General features: G+C 38.9%; 1 protein-coding gene across 1 annotated transcript; it reads left to right on the top strand.

Moving 5' to 3' along the window:
* The first annotated feature begins 10,491 nt into the window (after positions 1 to 10,491).
* LOC112644019 (serpin B13) lies at positions 10,492 to 22,869 on the top strand. The gene is made up of 8 exons (XM_025422078.3): positions 10,492 to 11,018; positions 12,214 to 12,395; positions 12,908 to 12,964; positions 17,452 to 17,580; positions 17,963 to 18,080; positions 19,487 to 19,629; positions 19,837 to 19,992; positions 21,764 to 22,869. The coding sequence occupies exons 1-8, from the start codon at positions 10,907 to 10,909 to the stop codon at positions 22,166 to 22,168; spliced, it is 1,302 nt and encodes a 433-aa protein (XP_025277863.1). The 5' UTR covers positions 10,492 to 10,906; the 3' UTR covers positions 22,169 to 22,869.
* The last annotated feature ends 706 nt before the right edge of the window (positions 22,870 to 23,575 follow it).

Here is a 23,575-nt window from a genome sequence, read left to right as displayed (position 1 = left end):
TTTCATACATTATCTAAAGCATCTTCACCCCTCAAGCTCCTCCCCCGTTTTTCTTAATGCAGAAGCAAGCCTGAGCATACATTGCTTCATCCCTGATTGCTATTTACTTCTTTTGCATGTGTGGATTTTTTTTTTTAAACTACAGTGTCATTAACTTTAGGTGGAGGCCCTATGATTGGGATGATGGGTGCCATGTGGTGTGTCAGTGGGTTTCTTTGCTCCATAATTGAAGGCCAATGTCAAATGTGTTCTTCATCCACATTACTTGTGTTGTGTTCTTGTTTTCCCAAATTCATTGTCTTACTTTTTTATTTCTTTACTCAAATATAACACAAGATTTATCCCAACACATGCATACCTCTTACCAATGTGTTCTATATACTTAATATTTAATTTAAAAATTCTCATACACTGTTTCCTTCTAAATAATGTTATCCATCATGTTCATCAAACAATGTTTTAGCTACAGATGGGTGAAAGGATTTGAGAAGAAATCAAATGCACAACAGTGGAACTGGTGGAAACTCACACACCTTTTGTTGATACACACGGGTTCGAATAGATCATTACAGGACCAGGGTTAAGTAAATGGGAAAAAAACATAGGGCCATAAAAAAAATAGTGCCCAATAAGGAATTAATATATCATGCTATGGACAAAAAAAAAAAATGAGGCTTCAGAAAATGATTTGTGGCAAGAACCAGAAAAGAACCTTAGAAAACTTTGATAGGTTTGAAAAAAGGCAGGCATCTGTGGAATTAAACAGAAATCTATGAAGATCAACTGTAGATAAACTGTGACAACGTGCGAAAGATGAGATATAAAAGACTGCCAGGGACCTCAAAATACAATAGCAGAATTTAATAGATTTAAATAGATTTTAGAGGCAGTAAAGAAGCAGAAATGGTGCCTGGAAAATTTATTTAATGAATAGAGTGTGTTTCAGTGTTTGTCTTAGAATATTTAGGAAATAATAGAAGAGAAATTCACTGCTATGAAGAACAGAAAGTAAGCCCAAGAATTATGGCATTTCTGAGAAAGCATGCATATTAATTGGCATTAAATTAATAATCAAAGACACAATTACAGAGAACTTTCTTAACTTGGATAGTCACCTGATCACATGGATTGATTTCCCAGAGAAGTAAGCAAAAATGCACTTGCTAAAACACTGTAAAAATAAAAGATTGAGAAAATAATTCTGTTAACATTTGGGCAAAAAAGAACATAGTTCACTTTTAAAGAATAATCAGAGGCTCTTCAGACATTCATGTTGTGTTGAATATCTGAAAACTAGGAAACCTAGACTACAGGTTTGAGGGGAAAATATACAACTGAAGAATTTCCTGCCCAGTCAAGTTGTAAATGCAACAGAAAATCCTTTCTAGCTATACTGATGCGTTTAATCCCCAGCACCAGGCACCATGCTATAAACATCATAAGAATTAAAATTCAGCTCATGATGCTTTCAGTAGAATCCAATGCAGTCAAAGGCTCTAAGGATAAGGAATTTCATCAGTAAAAATATGATTTCAACTGACAATCAAAAAAGAAGAGAAATTCTTAATTTTAAATTCTAATTATGTCCCCAAATTGTGGGCAGCTGAGACTCTTCTCTTTGCATTTTTTTAAAATGTTGGGTCCATGCATGAGGTGAGTTTCAATATCCAGAATAAGACTACAGTCATGAAATTGGAACAGTAATAGTTCTTGATATTTGTCAAGTCCTTATGTGTACTGGTATTGATCAAAGACCTTAGTATGTGTTAGCCCATTTAATCATCTCAATCATCCTCAGAGATAGGTTATTATTAATACCTATAGTTAGCAGATGAGGAAATTGAGGCACAAAGTCACCCAGGTTGCAGATGATTGAACTAGGAGTTTGAACCTGGCAGTCTGACTGGATGTTTTACAGTAGATTTCTAACCACTACCCTATATATCCTTTCAGGTAGAAATAAGAATACAAGAGGCCATTTATTTACATTTCTTTATTTTGAAGGCATGACTTTTGAGGGCCAAGGCCTCACTCAACATAAAGTTTTGGGTGCCAGTGTGCTTTGAGCTTCGAGGTGGAGATTTTATGGAGTGGAAGGAGTATGAGGTGGGCAACCATCGTGGTGGCAGGTTTGAGTTCTTTAGTAGGAGGTGCCTGGCAGATGTGCATCTTCCTGCCCTGGCCCTTTGCTAGGGAGTGATTGACAGAGGTCTTTGCCCCCTGGCTGTAAGTTGGTCCACTTGAATCACACAGGCATAGCCATGCCCCTAGGTGACCGCTACTATCACAGGGGAGGACAAGTTCCCAGACAAGAAGTATAAGCTGTTAGCATCCTTGCCAGGAAGCCCATGCAGAGCCTCCCACTCTTAAATTGCTAAAGCAGGCAGGGGTAACTGCAAAACAGCATTCATAGTCCAAAGGGGAATCTCAAAGACAGAGATAAGCATATCATAGAGATTACCAAATGTCTGAAGGAAATAATCATATGAAAGAAAGAAATCAATCTCAACAGAGTTAATAGATCAAATAAAATATGGGACAAAATATAAAATAAAAATAGGAAGTTAAGATATTAGTTTAGAATTCCTGGAAATAAGCTTAATTATTACAAAAGGTTAGTAAGTTGCCTGAATAGCAGAATGAACACAGCCAAAGAGTCAGTTGGAAGACTGAACCTCAAAATTCTACAAAACATAGAAGAGACACCTAAAGAGGTGGAAAGTACTTAATGATGGTAAGAGCCATGCCAGGCAGTTAAAGAAGCTTCAATATTCATCTGTGAGCGTTTCAGGAACAAAGAGAGCTGAGTGGAGGAAGTACTCAAAGTTATAAGAAAAGAAAAATATTCGGAATTGAAAAGAAATCCTGCAGATTGAAAGAGCCTATTGAGAGCCTACACATCCATACTGTGGCAAAATTCCTGAAGATCAGGGAAAGAGAGGAGTATTTTAAAAGCTTTCTGAGACAAAAGAAATAGAACCCATAAACGGAATGAGAGATTAAGTTTGGATTTCTCTTTGGCCCTGCAAGAAGACACAGGGGAATATTTTGGAGTTCCAAGAGAAAGGAAATGCAACTAAAGTATGGACCCGTACAAACTGTTAGTTGCAGATGACAGCAAAATACATGAACAAAGGCTCTGAGCTATCTGTAAACTTCAACCTGAAGGAAGTTCTACTGCAAAAGAGCCTTAAAAGATGAATCAGAGAAGGAAATGTGAGCCATGAATAGCCATGATGCCAAAAAAAGAAAGAAAGAAAGAAAGAAAGAAAGAAAGAAAGAAAGAAAGAAAGAAAGAATAACATGTGACTTAAGTTTAAATTAGAATTGATTATTAAAAAAAAATGAGGATTCACATGATCTCAACATGAGAAGTGGGAGATGGGGAAGTTGAAGAGCGAAGTGAGATTAACTCTAGACATTAATAGAAAATTACATTTATATTTGTGTTAAACTAAAGGTTAACCAGTGGAAGAATTGAGATAGGATGCACAATTGCTAAAACGTTAGGGGAAAAAGAATGAAAAATGCTTGATCAATTCAAAGAAATATCACCAAGAAGAAAAAAGACATAAGAAAGCACAGTGTATACAAAACGTAAAGCAAGGTGGCAGTGAGTCCAAATATGACTAGGTCCTAGAAATATGCGTGAGTTAAATTGCAGTTAAGCATCCAACACTTGATTTCAGCTCAGGTCATGATCTCAGGGTCGTGAGATTGAGCCCTGAGTTGGGCTCTGTGCTAAATTGCACAGTCACAAGACAGTCTGTACTAAGAAGACAAAGATTTATTTATAGACTATTAATAGGGCACAATAATAACAATACGAGGATTAGAATAATGGTAAAGAAAAAATACCAAAGAAACATTAACAGAAGAAAAGTGACAATAGTAACAATAATATCAGATGAAAAATTTAGTCATAGCCCCAAACAGTAACAGGGACAAAGATAGTCATGACACATATTTCCTTTTGTTGTTGTTCATTCCCATTCTGATTTTTTTTGCATTTACGGTTTGAAGCATTCTTTGTGTTAATAATTTTTTAAAAAATATTTTATTTATTTATTTATTAGAGAGAGAGAGAGAGAGAGCAAGAGAGAATGAGTGAGCATGGGGAGGAGCAGAGGGAGAGAGACAAACAGACTCCGTGGTGAGCACAGAGCCCGACTTGGGGCTCCATCTCATAACCATGAAATTATGACCTGAACTGAAATCAAGAGTTGGATGCTTAACTGCCTGAGCCATCCAGGTGCCCCCACAATTGCTTTTTAAGTGGTATTTAACACATAGGGTAAAATGCTACAGTTTTTTGGGGGGGCAGGGGAGCTCCTGGTTGATTTCTTGGGGACCATTTTTATTGACTGAAAAGTTTTGATTTTTCACTATTTTCTTCTTATAGTAGTTTGCACTTTTGTTGGGCAACTTTTTCTGTTCATACTGAAATGTGTAGTTTTTGGACTAAAAATGACAGGTTACTTTAAGAATGTTTCTTGGTTCAAGAGTGCCCTCTTCTGTTGGTATAGTGAAGCACAGCTTCTAAAACAAATGGTGTCTTATTGCTATTCTTATTGATCTGAATTCCGTGCACAGATATTTGAAATTAGGTGACTTCCATTAAACTGGTGGAACAGTTCCACCAGAAGAAAAAAAATATTGGTAAAGAGAGATTAACTCATTATGCAGAGATTTTGTGATTATCTTTCTAAAAAATCCAAATGAGTTAGCTGACAGTTTACCAAGTAAGAAAATTCTTCAGATGGTTGGTTAGCTAGTTACCCAAAATTTAAAAAAAAAGGCTTCTGATATACCTGTAATAACTATTTTTAAGTTCAGCATTTTATTTAATTCATAGCGTTAATTCTATTTGAGATTTTCTTTTTATTCATTTATTTACAGTATGTATCTCCCCAGTAGAATGTAAATCTGATGAGAGAAGGGATCTTTTACATCTTATTCATTGCTGTTCCTTGGTACTTAAACTAGTATCTGACATAGAGAAAATGCTCAAATGCTTGTTGAATAAATGCATGAATGGAAAAAACAAGGACCCTATTCATGAGAATATCAAAACTATAAAATATGAGTAAGTCTAAAAGACAAGTGTTTCTGTGTGATGACTAACAGAAATACATAAATAATAAAAATATAAACAGAGTTCAATGATTCATCAAACAGTGGACATCCATGCAACTACCATCGGGCAAAAGATATATGACATTATCATCACCCCAAAGCCCCCTTGCATCAGTTTCCAAGTATTACTTTCTTCATTCTCTTCAAAATATAACCAGCATGTTGGCTTGCAGCCCTGTAATTTAGTTTTGTCTGCTTTTGCACTTCATATAAATAAAATCATACAGTCTATATTCTTTTGCGTTTGGCTTGTTATCATCAATATCGTTTTTTGATGCTCATCCATTTTGTTGTCTAAGCTTTAGTTCATTCCTTGTCATGGCTGTGTACTATTTTATTGTGAGACCATAATTTATGTCTATGTTCTACCATCATATGTATCTCTTGGTGCCCATGAGTGTGCATTTCTGTTGGGTGTATATCTGAGGTAGAACTACTAGGTCATAAGGTACGTGTATGTTCAACATCAATAATGCCTTTGATTAATGAAAGATTTACCGTTTGCGGAGTCCAATTTATTAACCTTTACTATTCATGCTCATGTTGTGTTTCATTTAGCTCTGCAGGTCATTTAGAATTGATATTTTGAATATGGTATGAGGCGGTAGTCAAGATTTTTGTTTTCCCAGTGGATGTTCAATTGCCTCAGCATAATTTATTGAAATCACCTCTTTTCCCCAATGTTCTGTAGCATACTTCGAAAAAATCTGGTATGCATAATATGCACAGATATATTTCTGGGCCTTTCTTCTGTTCTATCCTTTGGCCAAACCACATTTAGTTATTTAATGACAAGTCTTGCTACCCTGATAGAACAGGTCTTACCTCCTCCTTTTCCAAGAGTGTTTTGGTTATTCTTGGCTCTCTGAAGTAGGTAATCAATTTTTTGAAAAACAAGACCTCCTGGGATTTCAATTAAGATTGCAGTGATCAACTTTGAAAAAATCGACATCTTTATAGTATGGAGTCTTAAACCATAAATAAAACATATTCTTCCAACTATTTAGATCTTCCTAATTCCTAATATATATATATATAACCTTTTTCTACATGGAGGCTTACCTATCTTTCATTTTTACTAGGAATGTGATCGTTTTTGGTGATTTCTCAAATGATACATTTTAAAAAGATCTTCATTTTCTAACTGTATGTTGCTAGTTTATAAATAATATTTGATTTTTTAAAAAAATTATTTACTTATTCACGAAAGACACAGAGAGAGAGGCAGAGACACAGGCAGAGGGAGAAGCAGGCTCCATGCAGGGAGCCTGACATGGGACTCAATTCTGGGTCTCCAGGGTCATGCTCTGGGCTGAAGGCGGCGCTAAATCGCTGAGCCACTTGGGCTGCCCTGTATTTGATATTTTTAAGAGTGACCTTGCATTCAGTAATTTTACCAAACTCACTTTTATTTATTTATTTTCTTTAAAATTTTTATTTATTTATGATAGTCACAGAGAGAGAGAGAGAGGCAGAGACACGGGCAGCGGGAGAAGCAGGCTCCATGCACCCGGAGCCAACGTGGGATTCGATACCGGGTCTCCAGGATCACAAGCTGGGCCAAAGGCAGGCGCCAAACCGCTGCACCACCCAGGGATCCCTCCCAACTCACTTTTAAATTCTTATAATGTACATGTCAATTCCTCTGTGAATGATAATTTTATTTCGTTTTGGGTCTTGAAACTTAATTAAGTAAGTAAGTATTCAATTGCTTTATTACATTTGCTGAATTCTTCTTTTCCCCCTATTCTTTCCCTCCAGGCTTGGTTCAATTTCGAATGGGAAATTGGCAGGGAGAGTGGCCATACTTGTTTCATTTTTGATCACAAAGACAAAACTGCTCTTCCATCTCTATTTCTCCATTCCTTTCTATCTATAAACTCTACTGAGGGACATGTAAGATGAACATATTTCTGGCTCAGTATGTGAAGACAACAATTTCTCCCACATGGATGTATCAATTATACAGTTCCCAATCTGAATTCCCAGGAGAATTTTCATAGGCCTTGGCACACTGGTGGAAAAGTTCATCTTAAGGGGAGTATGTGCAAGAATTGCCAAGGAATGTTTAGAAAGCAAAAACAATGAGGGAGCTTGGACTAAATATGAAGACATATGGTCTTGGTCAACATCCCTAGACATGGTGCTGCAGACGGGGATTCTTGTGGGAATTTTTTTGGGTAGGGAGGGCAGGAGAGGGTTTCCTTGAGAGAAGCAGGACAGGGAAAGGAAACCTGTTCATCATTCATGTGGTCTCAGCTAGAGATTGGATTCACTGTGATCCTATAGCTGAAGCTCTGGAGGACAAGTTACACCACAAAATGAGTCCTATTTTGATGCAATGGAGCTATCCTGCCCTTTGATATCCTTATGCCAGTGGGTTATAGCTGAAGTGTGCCCAGGCTGGGGGTGGTGTGCTGCTGGCTCTCATTTGAATTGTCAACCAAAACAGCACCTGGGTGCCAGGAGCACTGGCTGGCAAAGGGAATCTGGTTGGGACCCAGTAGCAACCATTACATTATAGGCTTGGAGAAGAAAAGGGTCACATGCAGTGTCAGTCACAGATGTGCAAAAGTTGTGCCAAAACTTGGGATGGTGGGGAGTCCACGAGTACTCTGGTTCAGGACTTAATCATTTTCATGTCCTCACTCAGAAGCAGTGGAACCACTTTTACAGTTTTTTTTTTAGATTTTATTTATTTATTCATGAGAGAGAGAGAGAGAGAGAGAGAGAGAGAGAGGCAGAGACACAGGCAGAGGGAGAAGCAGGCTCCATGCAGGGAGCCCGATGTGGGACTCGATCCCGGGACTCCAGGATCACGCCCTGGGCCAAAGGCAGGTGCTGAACCACTGAGCCACCCAGGAATCCCCCACTTTTACAGTTTCTAATTGTCAATGTATTTTCTACCTTTGGGACAGTTTTGATACTGGGAGGAAGGGGCTGAGATAGAAAGTTAGGGAAGGGCCCAATGATTGACAGCTGTGATGACGTTGAAAATTAGGTTTAAGAACAAGGATGAGAATTTGTAACTGGAAGGGGGAATTTCGGAGTTTGGTGATTTCCAGCAGGAGCTGTTCTTGGCAGTGATGACACTCACAGTGGGACCATGTATGTGGATCATAGAGGAGAAGGAAGGGGAGGGTCAGGAAATTGGGAGATGTCCCAGCATGGACTGGGAAAATATATAGAGGGGTGATAGGGTTAGAGCAGACAGGAAGACCTTGAATGTGTGACATGGTAGATGGAGGGAGATATGGTTGGGGCGGGCAAAAAGGGGGTAAATCTCTAAAGGGATCACAAGGTGATTGAAGGAAGAAGAGCTTTTGAAGGAACAAGAGCAGGAGACTAGGCATAGGGACCTTACTTCCTGATTCCAAGATATGAGTGGGTGTCCCAGGGAAGACTATGGGGTGTGTGGACCTCAGGGGAAAACCAGAATTCCCTGTAAAGGGCCTGGTAGAGGAAATGCCTTAGGAAAAAGTAAAGGGCTTGTGGAGGTAGCTGAGCGACACACCAGAGGGTCTGGGTCACAGAGAAAGCAATCAGAAGACATATACTGATAGGGATGTTCAAACATAGAGCATTATTGCCAACTCAAAGATTTCATATCATTTTAAAAAAATAGCATCATTTCAGTGGCATCCAGGGTTAACTCCATAACCAAGTGCTGATTCTTTCCAAACCTTACTCAATTGGTGTATCTTCCAGTGACAATGAGAAAGAAGAATTAATTAAGTACTGTTTTGAGTTTGCTTAAAGACCTGTAATCACAATATTAAAAAAAAAAAACAGAAAGCAAATTGACTGTTGAGATTGGCACAGACATTACCCATGCCCTTAGAAGGTGCATCACTGAATTGCTTCCTTCAGTAGTCATGCAGGTGAGAGGTAAGAGCTCAAGTGTCCTTCTGGGATTTGTTTCTTGGCAACAATGACAAATCTTCACACCCTTTATCCAAGGCTAAAGCTGAGAATAATCCAAACACTGTTTCTTTTGAAAAATTTTTAAATTTCAATTCAATTTAATTAACATATAGTATATTATTAGTTTCAGAGTAGAGCTGAGTGATTCATCAATTGTGTACAATACCCAGTGTTTGTGACATCACGTGCCCTTCTTAATGTCCATCATCCAGATACCCCATCCCCCTACCCCCTCCCATCCAGCAACCTTCAATTTATTCTCTATAGTTAAGTCCCTTCTGCTTTGCCTTCCTCAGTGTTTTCCTCTTATTTTAGTTTTCCTTCCCTTTTCCTAAATTCATCTGTTTTGTTTCTTAAATTCCACATGAGTTAAATCACATGGTATTTGTCTTTCTCTGATTGACTTATTTAGCTTAGCATAACACCCTCTAGAGCCATCCACATTGTTGCAAATGGCAAGATTTCATTCTTTTTGATAGCTCAGTAATATTCCAAATTCCATTTCATTTGATAATATTCCATTGATAGCTGAGTAATATTCCATACATATATATATATGCGTATATATATGTATATATGCTACATAGTCTTTATCCATTCATCTGTCAATGGACATCTGGGCTCTTTCCATATTTTTGCAATTGTGGATGTTACTGCTATAAACACTGGGATGCAGGTGCCCCTTCAAATCACTATGTTTGTATCCTTTGGATAAATACCTAGTAGCAAGCAGTGTTTCTTTACTGGACTAGTAGAGACACTAAGGATGTTTCAAGATTAACAGGAAAAACTGGAATTTGAAGGTGTAATTTTTTATTGAGTTTTTTAAATTTCAGAAATAGTGTTGTTTTCCTGAAATCAGTAAGCTTGTTGGATGTTTATGAATTATTGGTCCTTAGCCCAGTGTTTGGCACAGAGTAGACTCTCAAGAAATGTTTACTGAGTCAACTAAAATGAGAGCTTTCATAATTCATGGAAAGAATGCTTAAGAACAAGAGTGGTGTGTGTGTGTGTGTGTGTGTGTGTGTGTGTGTATGTGTGTGTGTGTGTTTAGCTGCCTGCCCAAATTTTTCTTACTAATTTTTCTGGTTCTTTTCTAGCAAAACAGTTTTCTTTCATTTTCTTCTTTGCATTTGGCATCTCAAAATAATGCAACTGCTAACTGCTAAATTAGCTTTATTTCAGAGACTGGGTTTGTCAGGACACAGCCTTGTACATCCACGGTAAGTATGCATTAATTTTGCTCTCTATCAGGCTATAAACCAGTGGTTTCCAACCTTGTCAGTACATCATAATCACCTGGGGTGATAAAAATTCTGATGTCTGCTTCTTTACTGATTTAGTTGTCTGTGGTAAGGCTTGGGCAATGTTTTTGTTTTTTTTGTTTCCCAGGAGACCTGAGTGTGTATCCAAGGTGGAGAACCAGTGCTCCAAACAATTCTTTCCAGGGGATCCCCAAGATTACTGGGGATGAAGGCCCTTTTACAATCTCTCCACCTCAGTCATAATTCATTCGACTTGGCCGTTTTGGTCCTGGGTTGAGCTCCTGCTTTTAGTTTTATTTTGCTGTCTGGTTGATTTTTATGTCTTTATGCTTGAGCCTCCAAGATCCTTTTTAATGGATTTTGGAGAAGTTAAAATTTAAGCTCTATTTCTCTATGTCATAAGGCACAGCCTTTTTGAGTACACAAAACCATTGCTGACAGCAAATGCATAAATTCATGACCATGAGTGGAAGAAACAGAAAAGCCAATCCTCAGTTTTGTCATAAACCTTGCATGCTAATTTTTATTAGGGAATTCGTCATTGAGAAACCAAAGGTTGTTTCACTGGAACTGCAACGATAATGACTAGGGAGAGGCAGAGAGAATGCTATAAATTCAAGATCTCAACAACTCATGTTACACATGCTTCTTTTGGTTCCTCGCTCAAGCCGCCTCTGCCTCTTCAAAAACCAGGTAAGTTCTTTCTTCAGTTTCAACTGAAGCCTTCTGTGTCTTAAGAACACTGATGTTTGTTGATTTGAAGAAGTACTTTTATTGTGCAATTTTCCTTGGGCTGGTTTTATTTACTGTAGAGCCTGCACAGCCATGACAATGTATCATCATAGTGTTTGACAGTAAGTTAATTTTATTTCTGAATTAACTTGCAAGGAATCCCTGCAAAGAAATTTGGGGTTGAAATGGAAGTTTTAACATCAGATGTGGAATGCCTTAGCAGGGATGGGCACTTGCTCATCAAAGTAACCCCTTCAAAGTATTTAGGCTTTCAAAATATTTTATTCTGCGTTAATCTCATTCTTGTTTTAGGATTTTTCTTCAAGCCTTTATTAATCAGTTATAACACAGCTGGTGGGGAAGAAAATAGGTGTTTTATTTATTTTTGTAAATATTAACTGCTCTTTAAAATTATTTTTGTGTGTGTGAGATAACAAAAGTCGTATGAACTCATGGCACAAGCCTGAAACAATATAGAAAAGTATAGAAAAGAAAACACTCTCTCCCCTGCTTAATAATCCATGGCAAAGATATATATCTTTGCTCTTTAGGGAAAATTCAGCCCAGAGTCAAACTTTTATGCAGTTAGGGATTGGGGTAAGAGAATAAATGCATTCTGCCACGCTCTGCATTAGATTTAGAATCACCTGAGAAATAGAAAGTATCACAGAAGGAGCCACTGTTGGCTTCATTATTTTAAGGCTGGATTGGAGAACATTGCTTGGACCTGAGACCAGCGGGGATTCCTAGGCCTTTCCCTGGCCTGGTCAAGGGCCAGCAGCTGGACAGTTAGATAGGAGCAGGCCAGAGCTGGGTCTGCCAGGGAGGAGATTAACACTGTAGGAGGCAGCGGGCAGGCAGGTGCAGGCAGGCTCTGGCAGAGAACAAGAGAGAAGAAAACCATTTAGGCGTCAACCCTGCTGCCTGGAGAAATGAGAACAGAAACACCAGCTGATGCCAGATGGATTCATGTCTCCTGTACAGAGAAGGCCAAGAAAAGGCAGAGAAGCATCTGTGACTTTTCCCTGGGAGGATGAAAATCTCTATTTTCTGAATCAATGCAGGGAGAGGAAGAGAAGCAGGAAGGGTTCCTGTGACATAAAGCAATTCAAATAAGTGTAATGTTTTTATTTGGTTTTGGTTGTTGTTGTTCTAGATCTTGCCGGAATCTTCATGGATTCACTTGGTGCAGCATACACTCACTTTGGGTTTAATCTCTTCCAAAAGCTGAATAAAATAAATGATGGCAACATCTTCTTTTCCCCTGTGGGCATTTCTGCTGCCATTGGCATGCTCATCCCAGGGGCCCGAGAAGCTACCGCCATGCAGTTGCAGAGGGTAAGGAGGTTCCCATTGCTGTCCAGCATGTCTCTGGGGGTAGCCCTCTAGCATTACCTTGAAATGGGGCCTGGCAACAGAGAATGAATGCATAGGAAGATACAGAACAATTTCAGATCTATTAGGGCAGTGCTCCTCCTTCTCCAAGTACTGTCATGCTATCTGCTCCCTAGTGCTTGAAATTCCTTTGAGCGGGGGCTGAGTGAGTGGCCTTGTCCAAAGTCATTAACCTCATAATTAAAGATGGAGCATGAAGAACAAAGCCTACTGGAAGAAGCTGCAAAATCCCCACTAGGCTATAAATGAGACATCAAAGGTCAATACATGAATGGATAAACCACTGTAGGTGAGATCAATGGGCAGTCAAGACCTTTGCAGGATTTTGAAAGGACAGAGAAATGTTACCTGTTTACCACTGAGGTTTCTTTAACAAACATTTTGCTGTCTTCAGACTGATTCTGTGTGAGGGTTTCTCTATTCTGATCATAAACAATATTTTCTGTACCTTCCAGATGCTTTTCTCTGAAAAAGACACAGGGAGCTCAAGGAACAAAACCGAAGAAAGAGAGGTGAGGAGACATGTGTTGCTACCTTCAGGATTTGGCTGCTTTGTGATGTGGGCTCCCTGGGAAAATGTGTAACAGAGCTAATATTTCACACTTATTTTTAAGGAATTACAATCACTGCATCCAAGTAGAGTTGCTAGTATTATACAATAATAAACCCTTAATATTAAGAGGAGACTAACTTTTTAAAAAACAATATTTACTTATTTACCTGAAAGAGAGAGAGAGAGAGAGAGAGAGAGAGAGAGAGAGAGCATGTGTGGTGGTGAGGAGAGGGAAGCAGATGGAAAGGGAGAGAAAGAGCTCCCCATGGGGGCTCATTCTCCGGAACCTGAGATCAGATGTGAGCTGAAACCAAGGGTCAGACCCTTAACTGACTGAGCCTCCCACGTGCCCTGAGACTTTAAAGCACATTGACCACTCTGATGTAAATGCCCATAGACTAAATGTAAATGCCACTTTGGGGTGGAGTGAATGGATTTAGGAGTTGAACAGATTTGAGTTCAAATCCTGACTCAGTCACTTCACAGCCATGCTACTTTGGGCAAGTTATTTTCTTTGAGCCTCTATGAAGTGGTCAGTGGAGTATCTGGAACACACTGGCGACTCACCCAGCAATAATGGTGGTGGTAGTAGGCAATACTGTTCCTACATTCCATTTTTATTTTAAGCCCCCTTGCTGATATTTTATTTCAAAAATATATTAGCATAGGACCAATGACTTCTTAGGATCTCTTCCAACTCTAGGGTTGTAGTATTCCTTGCCTAAAGGACGATCTGCTCAAACATGGGGAAGTCTGTAGGTCAGGGCTGGCATCTGGAGATTGTTAGAGACCTCAGGAGGAGCACATCTGCCTGACAGTAGTTGCAGCTCAGTCCCAGACGCTCATAAAATCATGGCTCCAATCTCCCAGCAATATGAGCTGTTCATTTCACAATCCCACATGGCCAGGTTGCCTGGCTGGCTCAGTGGCGAGTGGAGAGTCAGGCTTCTTTACAAAGTGTGTGCAACAGAACTGGGTCAGACAGCTGCTCCACTGTCCACTCAATCAAGGAACACGGTTACTCTCAGAGCACTCTCCCTCCCAAGGATGTAGCCCATACAGAATCTGTGTGGGAATTAGAAAAAAGAACCCCCTCTTGGACAGATGCCCACTCCTGGCTTGGTGATAGGGATGAAGGTTGAATTTCAACTTTGTATAGGGCACAACGTGTACAGCTCTGCATAGAAATTATGTCCCCTTCTCAGGACTTTTCTGGGAGCCACAGAGGTACAAAGACTAGAATTACTAACTGAAAGGATATGAGGATTGGGGCCTTCTTGGAGGGTCATCTACTCTAATCTCCTTTTTCAATAGATGAGAAAACAGATGAGTAGAGTGAGCTGCTCAAAAATATGATAGATGTACATTTGATTATCACATGAATTCAGAGTATTCTGAACCTTGCTTTTAAAAATTGAAGTTAGGAGTGCCTGGTGGCTCAGTCAGTTAAGCATCTGCCTTTGGCTCAGGTCATGATCTCGGGGTCCTGGGATCCAGCCCCACATCAGGCTCCCTGCTCAGTGGTGAGCCTGCTACTCTCCCTGCCTCTGCCCCTCTAGGACCCCACTCATGCCCTCTCTCTCTCAAATAAATAAAATCTTTAAAAAATTTTTGAAGATAAAACATTAAGATATTGTGTACAAAGAGTAGTAGGAATTCTTATATAATTCTGCAATTCTGAATACCCTTTAATTCTCCCCTTCAGTATAAGTTATAAACTATTGACAGATTAGCGGATGCCTCCAAGTACTTTCCTTGAACACATCCCCATCCTCTCCTGAAAGAAGTTCCATTGTCCTGAACTTGGTTTGTTATTTCCATTTAGGAATGATTTCATTGCACGTATTTTTAAAAATTATTATTTGCAACCTGATTATTTTTGGCTCAGGAATGTATTTACAAGATTCATCTATTTTAGGTGTATACTTGTAGATCTCCTTGATTCATTTTCATGGCTGTTGGTCCATTTGCCCTGTTGATGAGTGACTTTTTCCGTCCTTCCTTTCTATTACAAACAAATGACTCTTCTTCTTTTCTTTGATTATTTACTTATTTGACAGAGAGAGCGGAACAGGAAGAGGGGCAGATGGAGAGGGAGAAGTAGACTCCCTGTTGAGAAAGGAGCCTGATGTGGGGCTCAATCCCAGGATCCTGGGATCATGACCTGAGCCAAAGCTGATGCTTAACTGACTGAGCCACCCAGCTGCCCCACAAATGACCCTTTTTATACAAGCCTTGTAGTTTACCTGAATGAGAGTATCTCCGTCCAGAGCTTCTAAATATGGCAGCCATTGAATTGGCTATAGAGTACTTGAAATACATCTAGCTCAAACTGAGAAGTGCTCTAAGTGTCAAATATACATCAGATTTATGAGAAAATAGTGTTGAAGGAAAGCTGTTTTACTACTCACAACACTTCCAACAACAAATGTGTGGATTCTTTCCCTCACATTAAACAATTTTGAGATTAACTGCCTGGAGTCAGAGCAGACCCTACACATTAAGGGCTCCATTCTACAAGACTTGCCTTATTTCAGGTTGCAAGGAAGTGGGTTCCCAGAACACCCACACTTCTGTCCAACTTGGCTACAAATCAGAGGATCACATTGCCCACTACTCAAGTTTGATAATTTGCTATAACGGCCCACAGAACTCAGGGAAACACTAGTTTACTATAAAGGATACCAATGAATAGTCAGATGAAGAGGTATATAGGGTGAGGTCTCAAACTGTCCCAAGAACAAGAGCTTCTGTCCCTGTGGAGTTTGGGGTACATCACCCCCTATCAGTGCATGGATGTGTTCCCCAACCCAGAAGCTCTTTAAACCCTATAGTGTAGGGGTTTATGTGAAAGCTTTATCATAAAGGCATGATAAATTAGGAGCTCCATCTCTAGCCCCTCTTTCCCTGGAGGATGGGAGATGGGGCTGGAAATTCCTAAGCTTCTAATTACAGTTAGGTCTTTTCTGGTGACCAGCCCTCACCTCGAAGCTATTCAGGATCCCACTAAGAGTTGTATCATTAGAACAAAAGATGCTCCTATACCAGGAAATTCCAAGGGATTTAGGAGTTCTGTGTCAGGAACTGGGATCAAAGAACAAATATTAAAACAAAAAATGTTCCTGGTACCCCTATCACTCAGCAAATTACAAGGTTAGGATCCAGAGAAAGAGACCAAATATACATTTTTAAAAAATGTCACAGATGTAAAATATCTCATTTTTATGTGTCATTTTAATTGAAATGATATTTAATACTTATGTATTAATATATAATTATTATGTTTTTGTTGAAATGATGTTCTAGATAGATTTGGTTTGATAAAGTATAATATTAAATTTGATTTAATCTGTTCCTCTTTATTTTTAAGAATGTAATTGTTTTTTAGATTTAATTTATTTATTTGAAAGAGAGAGAATGAGCAGGGGAGGGACAGAGGGAGAAGCAGATGCCTCACTGAGCAGGAAACCTGATGCAGGGCTCAATTCCAGGACCCTGGGGTCATGACCTGAGCAGAAGGCAGACACTTAACTGTCTGAGCCACCCAGGTGCCCCAAGAATGTAATTACTAGAAAACTTAAAGTTATATATGTGGCTCACATTTTGAGGCTTGCATTATATTTCTATGGGACAGTACTGGCCTACAGTATATATCTAGGAGGTAGGGTTTATGTATGTTCGACTTTATTAAATATTAACAAATTGTTTGCCAAAGGGATTACACCAATATCTATTCCACTTAGCAGTGTACATTGGCCCATTTCACACAGTCGTACAGAGACAGTGGGACCTGAAACCCCACTGGCCTTGAAATTCCTAGTCATTGACATTCATGTACAGTTGACCCTTGAAAAACATGGGGTTGAATGGCACAGGTCCACTTAGATGAGGATTTTTGTTTTGTTTTGTTTTTTAAAGATTTTGTTTATTTATTCATGAGAGACACAGAGACAGAGGCAGAGACACAGGCAGAGGGAGAAGCAGGCTCCTCACAGGGAGCCCGATGTGGGACTTGATCCCCAGATCATGCCCTGAGCCAAAGGCAGATGCTCAACCATTGAGCCACCCAGGCGTCTCAGGATTTTTTTTTTTTTTTTTTTGGACAGATATAACAGAATACTGTAAATGTATTTTCTCTTCCTCGTGATTTCCTTTTTTCTTTCTTTTTTCTTTTTTAAAGATTTTATTTATTTATTCATGAGAGACACGGAGAGAGAGGCAGAGACACAGGCAGAGGGAGAAGCAGGCTCGTTGCAGGGAGTCCGATGTGGAACTCGATCCCGGGACTCCAGGATCACGCCCTGAGCGGAAGGCAGACACTCAACCGCTGAGCCACCCAGGCATCCCTCATGATTTTCTTCATAATATTTTCTTTTCTTGAGCTTTCTTTATTGTAAGAATATACCATATAATATATATAACATATATTGTGTTTTGATTTTGCAGATTGACAAGACAGAAGAGATACATCACCAATTCCAAGAGTTTTTGAATGAGATAGGCAAACCCACTAATGATTATGAACTAAAAATAGCCAATAGGCTCTTTGGAGAAAAGACATACCTCTTCCTTCAAGTAAGTTTTGCTGTGGTCACCACATCTGTGAGTAGTATTGGTGAATGGCCAATGGCCCTTTTTGGACTGTATGCCCCCGAGGCTGCCCCAGCTGACTGCCTGGCTCAGCCCACATCCCTGGGTGTGTCCTTTTGCCTGTCCTCCAGACATCCAGGCCCTTTGGGAGTTTTTAATTCTGGCAATCTAAATGAGTTTTGCCTCAATCCTGTTGCATGTGCAAAAAATATGCATGGAAGTACTCAAAGTGATTTGCCCAGGTTCTAAAGTTTCCTGCTAACAATGTCGGTCATCTTAATGTAGAGATTACATTTATTTAGAGATGTTGGAAATGGATAAATGGAATTTTCAACCTTTTTCTATTCCTTCCCTGTTCTTCCTAAAGAAATACTTAGATTATGTGGAAAAATATTACCATGCTTCTCTGGAACCTGTTGATTTTGTAAATGCAGCAGATGAAAGTCGAAAGAAGATTAATTCCTGGGTTGAAAGCCAAACAAATGGTAGAGTATGGATCAGTCATTTATCATAACACACTTCTTGAGTACCTGCTATGAGAGAAGACCTGAGCTTGACACCGCATGGGATGCCAGAGTGCACAAACTTTTTTGGGGGTGCAGACTTGAGATAAGTTGTTCAGGGTTAGAAGGGCAGGACACGGCATGAAGAGTAGGAAAAGACACTACAGATGGTGGAGTGGTCTCAGGAAATGGGAGAGCCAAGGGGCACCAGGGAGGGACCACAGTAGCCATCTTGGTAGAACACATAGTGGAGAATGATTTGCACGTGGCTGTGGATCACAATATCTCTGGGGCTCCTGAAATTGGACTCATGTCTGTGTTGGGTTCACATCTTTTCCTTTATATCAGAGCCTTCCTTTCTGAGTCTGGGTCCCTAAGTGGAAATGTCACAGAGTGTTTTCTTTCTCTTTGTCAAATGAGAAACATTCAGCCTCCTTCCATCAAGACCTGCCTTTACTACCTACAGCCAGGGCTGCCCAGGCTTCATCTCTACCTGAGCGTCATGCAGGGGTGATAACACTTTTCATCCCCATCCATAGCAGAGAACTTGACAGAGCCCTCACTTCATTCTCCCTCCTTATTCCCTACTATGAGTCAAGTGCACAGGAAATACTGGAGAGTGCTATTAATATGGAAATATACTTTGGGGAATAATCATTGATACTTTAGTGTTAGAGTTTCAGAATACATTTTAAAAAATTCCAGTTATCATGAAGACATTATTATTTCACAATGCATTTTTTGTCTTCATATTTAGTCCAAAAAAAATGAAACAAAATTTGAAAAGCAACAAAAAAGAGAGCCTATCAAAGGGTTGATTGAAGGTATTATCAGTGTGAAATGGGCTAAAACCAGAGACAAAAGCATTAACTCCTTTTCCAATAATATAAGAAATCTCTAAGTTTTGGGAGGTAACTCTATCAAATGGGTAAAAATAACAGCTAACACCTACTGAATGCTTCTTATGAGCCAGATAATGTTGTAAGTGCTTTACACATATTAAGTCATCTACTCCTTCCTTGCAAGAATTCTATGAGGCAGGTTTTATTCCTGTTTTACAGATTTGGAAACTGAGGCACAGCTTAAATAACTTGCCCGAGATTCCTCAACCTATAAGAGGCAAAACTGGATGCTAACAGAGGCAATCTGATCCAGAGCTCGAACTCTTAACCATCACACCTCAATTTATCCAGTGGGATAAGTAGGCGATGGGCAGAGTGAGAACCTCCCTACGATTCTGGCAGCAAACATTTTGTCGGCAAGGCCTTCAGGTGCTGACCTGGCTGAGTTTTTAATGATGAGTCAAGTCCGTCTGCATCATATTTGCCATGTATAGCACTTGTGATTTTTGAGGATGGGCCAATATTTTTGTTGTTGTTCGTTTGCAGAAAAAATCAAAGACCTGTTTCCAGATGATTCTCTAAACAGCCTCACCAAGCTGGTGCTGGTGAACATAGTTTATTTTAAAGGGCAATGGGACAGGGAGTTTAAGAAAGAAAACACCAAGGAGGAGGAATTTTGGCTGAATAAGGTATGGTCCTTAATTTATTTATGCAATGTGTTTACACCTGGAATGTAAAATCTAATGTCATATTTGAGCAAGTGTACGTGGTGAATAGTAAGGGGGACTCTGAGGCTCTGATCTTTAGCATTGTTTTATGTTGAGCTAATTATTTTGGTGAGCTAACTGTTGTCTTATGCCTCTTTTGACATTGCGTGGTCTGTTACTTTGTTGCAGAGTACAAGCAAATCTGTGCCAATGATGACACAGTGCCATTCCTTTAGCTTCACCTTCCTGGAGGACTTGCAAGCCAAAATCCTGGGGATTCCATATAAAAACAATGATCTAAGCATGTTTGTGCTGCTGCCCAATGACATAGATGGTCTGGAGAAGGTAAAACCTTTCGTCTCCCCAATCTTGCTTTTATTTCCCGAGGCTTGGCATCCCAAATCTTGTTTCTGGATTAGCCTGGAAACAGGGCTTCTGATAGGGATCTGGTGTCTGGCAGTGCCAAGCAGAAGATATTTCTCATTCTGTGCAGCAGCTATAAATGGATGTCTAAAAAGGAGCATAAGATGGTATCAGGTTTATTGAAAACAATCCATACTAAAATATTTGGGGATGACCTAAAATGAATATTTAAGGTCAAATGGGAGTCCTAAAGATCAGTCACCATTCTGAGAAATGGTTAATCTCTATATACCTTTTCCCCAGAAAGTTGCATTTGCACATACAGCAAATTTTGCATCCTGTTCAGCAGTCTATTAGAGCTCCTGAATTTCTTTCTTGGACCTTTAATTTCTTTTTAAGTTTTTTTTTTCTTTTGGAGCTTACAGAAGAATTGAGAGAAAGGTACAGGGATTTCCTATGTATCCCCTGCCCCTACACGTACATATCTCCCTTCATAATCAATATTACTTACCAGAGTGGTAATTTTTTCTAACCAGGAATGAACCTAAGCTGACATATAATAATCACTTAAGACCTTTGATCTTGAAGCTCTTGATTAATTCCTTTGACTTAAAACTAGAATAAGATACCACCTAGAATGGGTCCAGTACATGGAAAACACTCAATAAATGATAGATACTATATTATTATAATACTAGATGCTATTCTGTTGCTGTAAAACATCTCTAGCAGCATTATACATTGGAAAAATTGGGGACAGCAAAATGACAGTAGGTATGAAAGCTTCAAGAGTATTCATACTCTGATCCCCAAATCCCAGTTGTGGGGATTGCCTTAAGGAAATAATTCAACAGAAAAAAATATTGTCTTTCTTTATTCATGAGAGACACAGAGAGAGAGAGGCAGAGACATAGGCAGAGGGAGAAGCAGGATCTCAGTGGGCAGCTGGATGTGGGACTCCATCCCAGGACCCTGGGATCACGACCTGAGCAGATGCTCAATTGCTGAGCCACCGAGGTGTCCTAAAAATTGCCTTTCTGAACGAAATCAGGAATTTCTGCATTAAATGTACTAGGATACCTAGTTTAAAATTCATCATCATCATCATCATCATCATCATCATCATCATCACTGTTATGCTGGGATCCACAGTATCTATCAGCATCTATCATGCTGGATACATACCAGATGACTGTAAAATGAATAGATGAGTATTTGGCAAAACTTATCAGCTCAATGGAAACATGATCTATTAGTTTGAAGATATTTGGGAGAGATACAGATCTGTGAAAAAGTTTACATTAGAACAAATAATATGGACATTCAGGGTGAATGTAAATATGTAAATATATATATATCATATAATATAAAGTATATTAATCATAACATTTTAATTATATATAATTCATATAAGTATACAACTTAATATATATAAATTATATATCATATATTCATAAAAGACTATAGAGGAAGAGTTAAAAATGACATGATATGTATTAGATTGGTAGAATAAGAATTTATTTCTCATCTTTAAAAATTCACTTAACACTTGACTTTTCATGTATACACAGATAATTTAAATAAAGAAGTATAAGTCACCTGCTTGCTATTTAAAGACAAGGGTCTAGTGAAATAAAATGGCTATATTTATTAAAATTAATTATTTCTAACTGATACAAATCAGTGTCACGGTGTTTCCACTTTGTATTGATAATCATACCACCTTCCCCTCCTTTTTAATTTTTCTTAATAGATTCTAGATCAAATAACTCCAGAAAAATTAGTAGAGTGGACGAACCCAGGGTACATGGAAGAAAGGAATGTGACCTTGCACCTGCCCCGGTTTGAAGTGGAGGACGGTTACAATCTGGAGGCCGTGTTGGCAGCCATGGGGCTGGGGGATGCCTTCAGTGTGTGTGGAGCTGACTCTCCCGGGGCGCCCTCACAGTCCAGGCTGCAGGCACAGAAGTTTCTACATAGGTCCTTTGTGGTGGTAACCGAGGAAGGCACAGAGTCTACAGCAGCCACCAGTGTGGGCTTTGCCCTCAGCTCAGCGCTGAGTTGTGAACACTTTCATTGCAATCACCCTTTCCTGTTCTTCATTAGGCACCATGAGTCCAACAGCATCCTCTTCTTTGGTAGATTTTCTTCTCCTTAGGACACTCTTTGCTTTGGCAGAAAACCAGCGTTGGAGTATTGTTTAGACTATGGAAATAGCCCAATCTTAAAAATATTGTTTTACTCGTTTGTATTCTAATCTTATCATCAAAATCAGTGATTTAATGACTGTAATAGGGTGCGTGTGTGTTTGTGATTCTCTTTGAGAGTGAAATGTCCTTTAGTTTGTGCCATGTATAAAGTGAGTTAAATCGAGGCTCATTAGTAATCTCCTGTTGATTTCTTCTGAAAGTAAGTCAAGTTCTCATAGCTTTGTGCACTAATTGGTGAGAAACAGACTCTTGAGTAAAGACTGTGGACTGGTGTTTCTGGGAGTCTCTCTAGTTCTAATAGTTTGACATAATGCACAAATAAAATCAAACAATAATCTCCTCAATTCATGTGTTACTTTTTTCTTTCTCACCAGTGTGGCCAACTGCAGAGAGGAGAATTTAGAAGCACGTTAGCAAAGCATAAATTAAAGCTTCATGCCAGAACAAAATAAAACAATGTGTTAGACAAAGAGGAGTCCCATATTTTCACCCTCTCTTCTAACGGAGTATTTTACCTGCTGTCAGTTGTGTAAGCATTTTGATATTGTGAAACAAATGTGATTTTGAGAAGGTAAATATTAGAGCTGATCAGTATTTTTACCCTGCAATTTTTTCAAGTGACAATAAATATTTGGAATGACTTTTAGAAGAGTGTTTTCTTTCTTTTTTGCCTATTTACAAATTTCAGGTTATTTTGTGAGTGAGCTGTGAGCACTACCAAATAGTATTTTCCTGAAGTTGCTGTTTGAGAGGTTCTCAATCTATTGCTGATACTCTTTGTTGGACCTACTCTTTTTTTGAGTTTTTAACAAGATCCCATTACTGATTTATTTTTTAAGAGCTCCATTGAGCTATAATTTACCTATCATAAAATTCACACATTGTAAATGTACAATTCAATAATTTTGGTAAGTTTCTACAGTTGTACATCTACCACCACACTCCGGTTTTGGAAAACTTCCATCATCCTAAAAGATTTTCCTTATACCTATTCCCATCCCCAGTCCCAGACAACTATTGATTTGTTTTCTGTCTTTATAAAATTTTATTTGAAATTTCATATACATGGAATAATAAAATATGTAGTTTTTTGCATCTGGCCTCTTTAACTTAGCACAATATTTTCAAGGTTCATCCAAGTTACAGCATGAATCAATATTTTATTCTTTTTATGGTTGAGTAATATTCTATTACTTGGATATGTCAGATTTTTTTAATCCATTCATCAACTGATGAACATTTATAACATCTCTATTTTTTCTGGCTATTATGAATAATGCTGCTATGGACATTTTGTATACAAGTCTTGTGATACAAAACTTCTCTTAGGTATATATATATATACCTAGGAATGG

The sequence above is a fragment of the Canis lupus genome, chromosome 1, assembly GCF_003254725.2.
Source record: "Canis lupus dingo isolate Sandy chromosome 1, ASM325472v2, whole genome shotgun sequence".
Lineage (NCBI taxonomy): Eukaryota > Metazoa > Chordata > Mammalia > Carnivora > Canidae > Canis > Canis lupus.
This window is presented reverse-complemented; position numbering and strand designations above follow the sequence as displayed.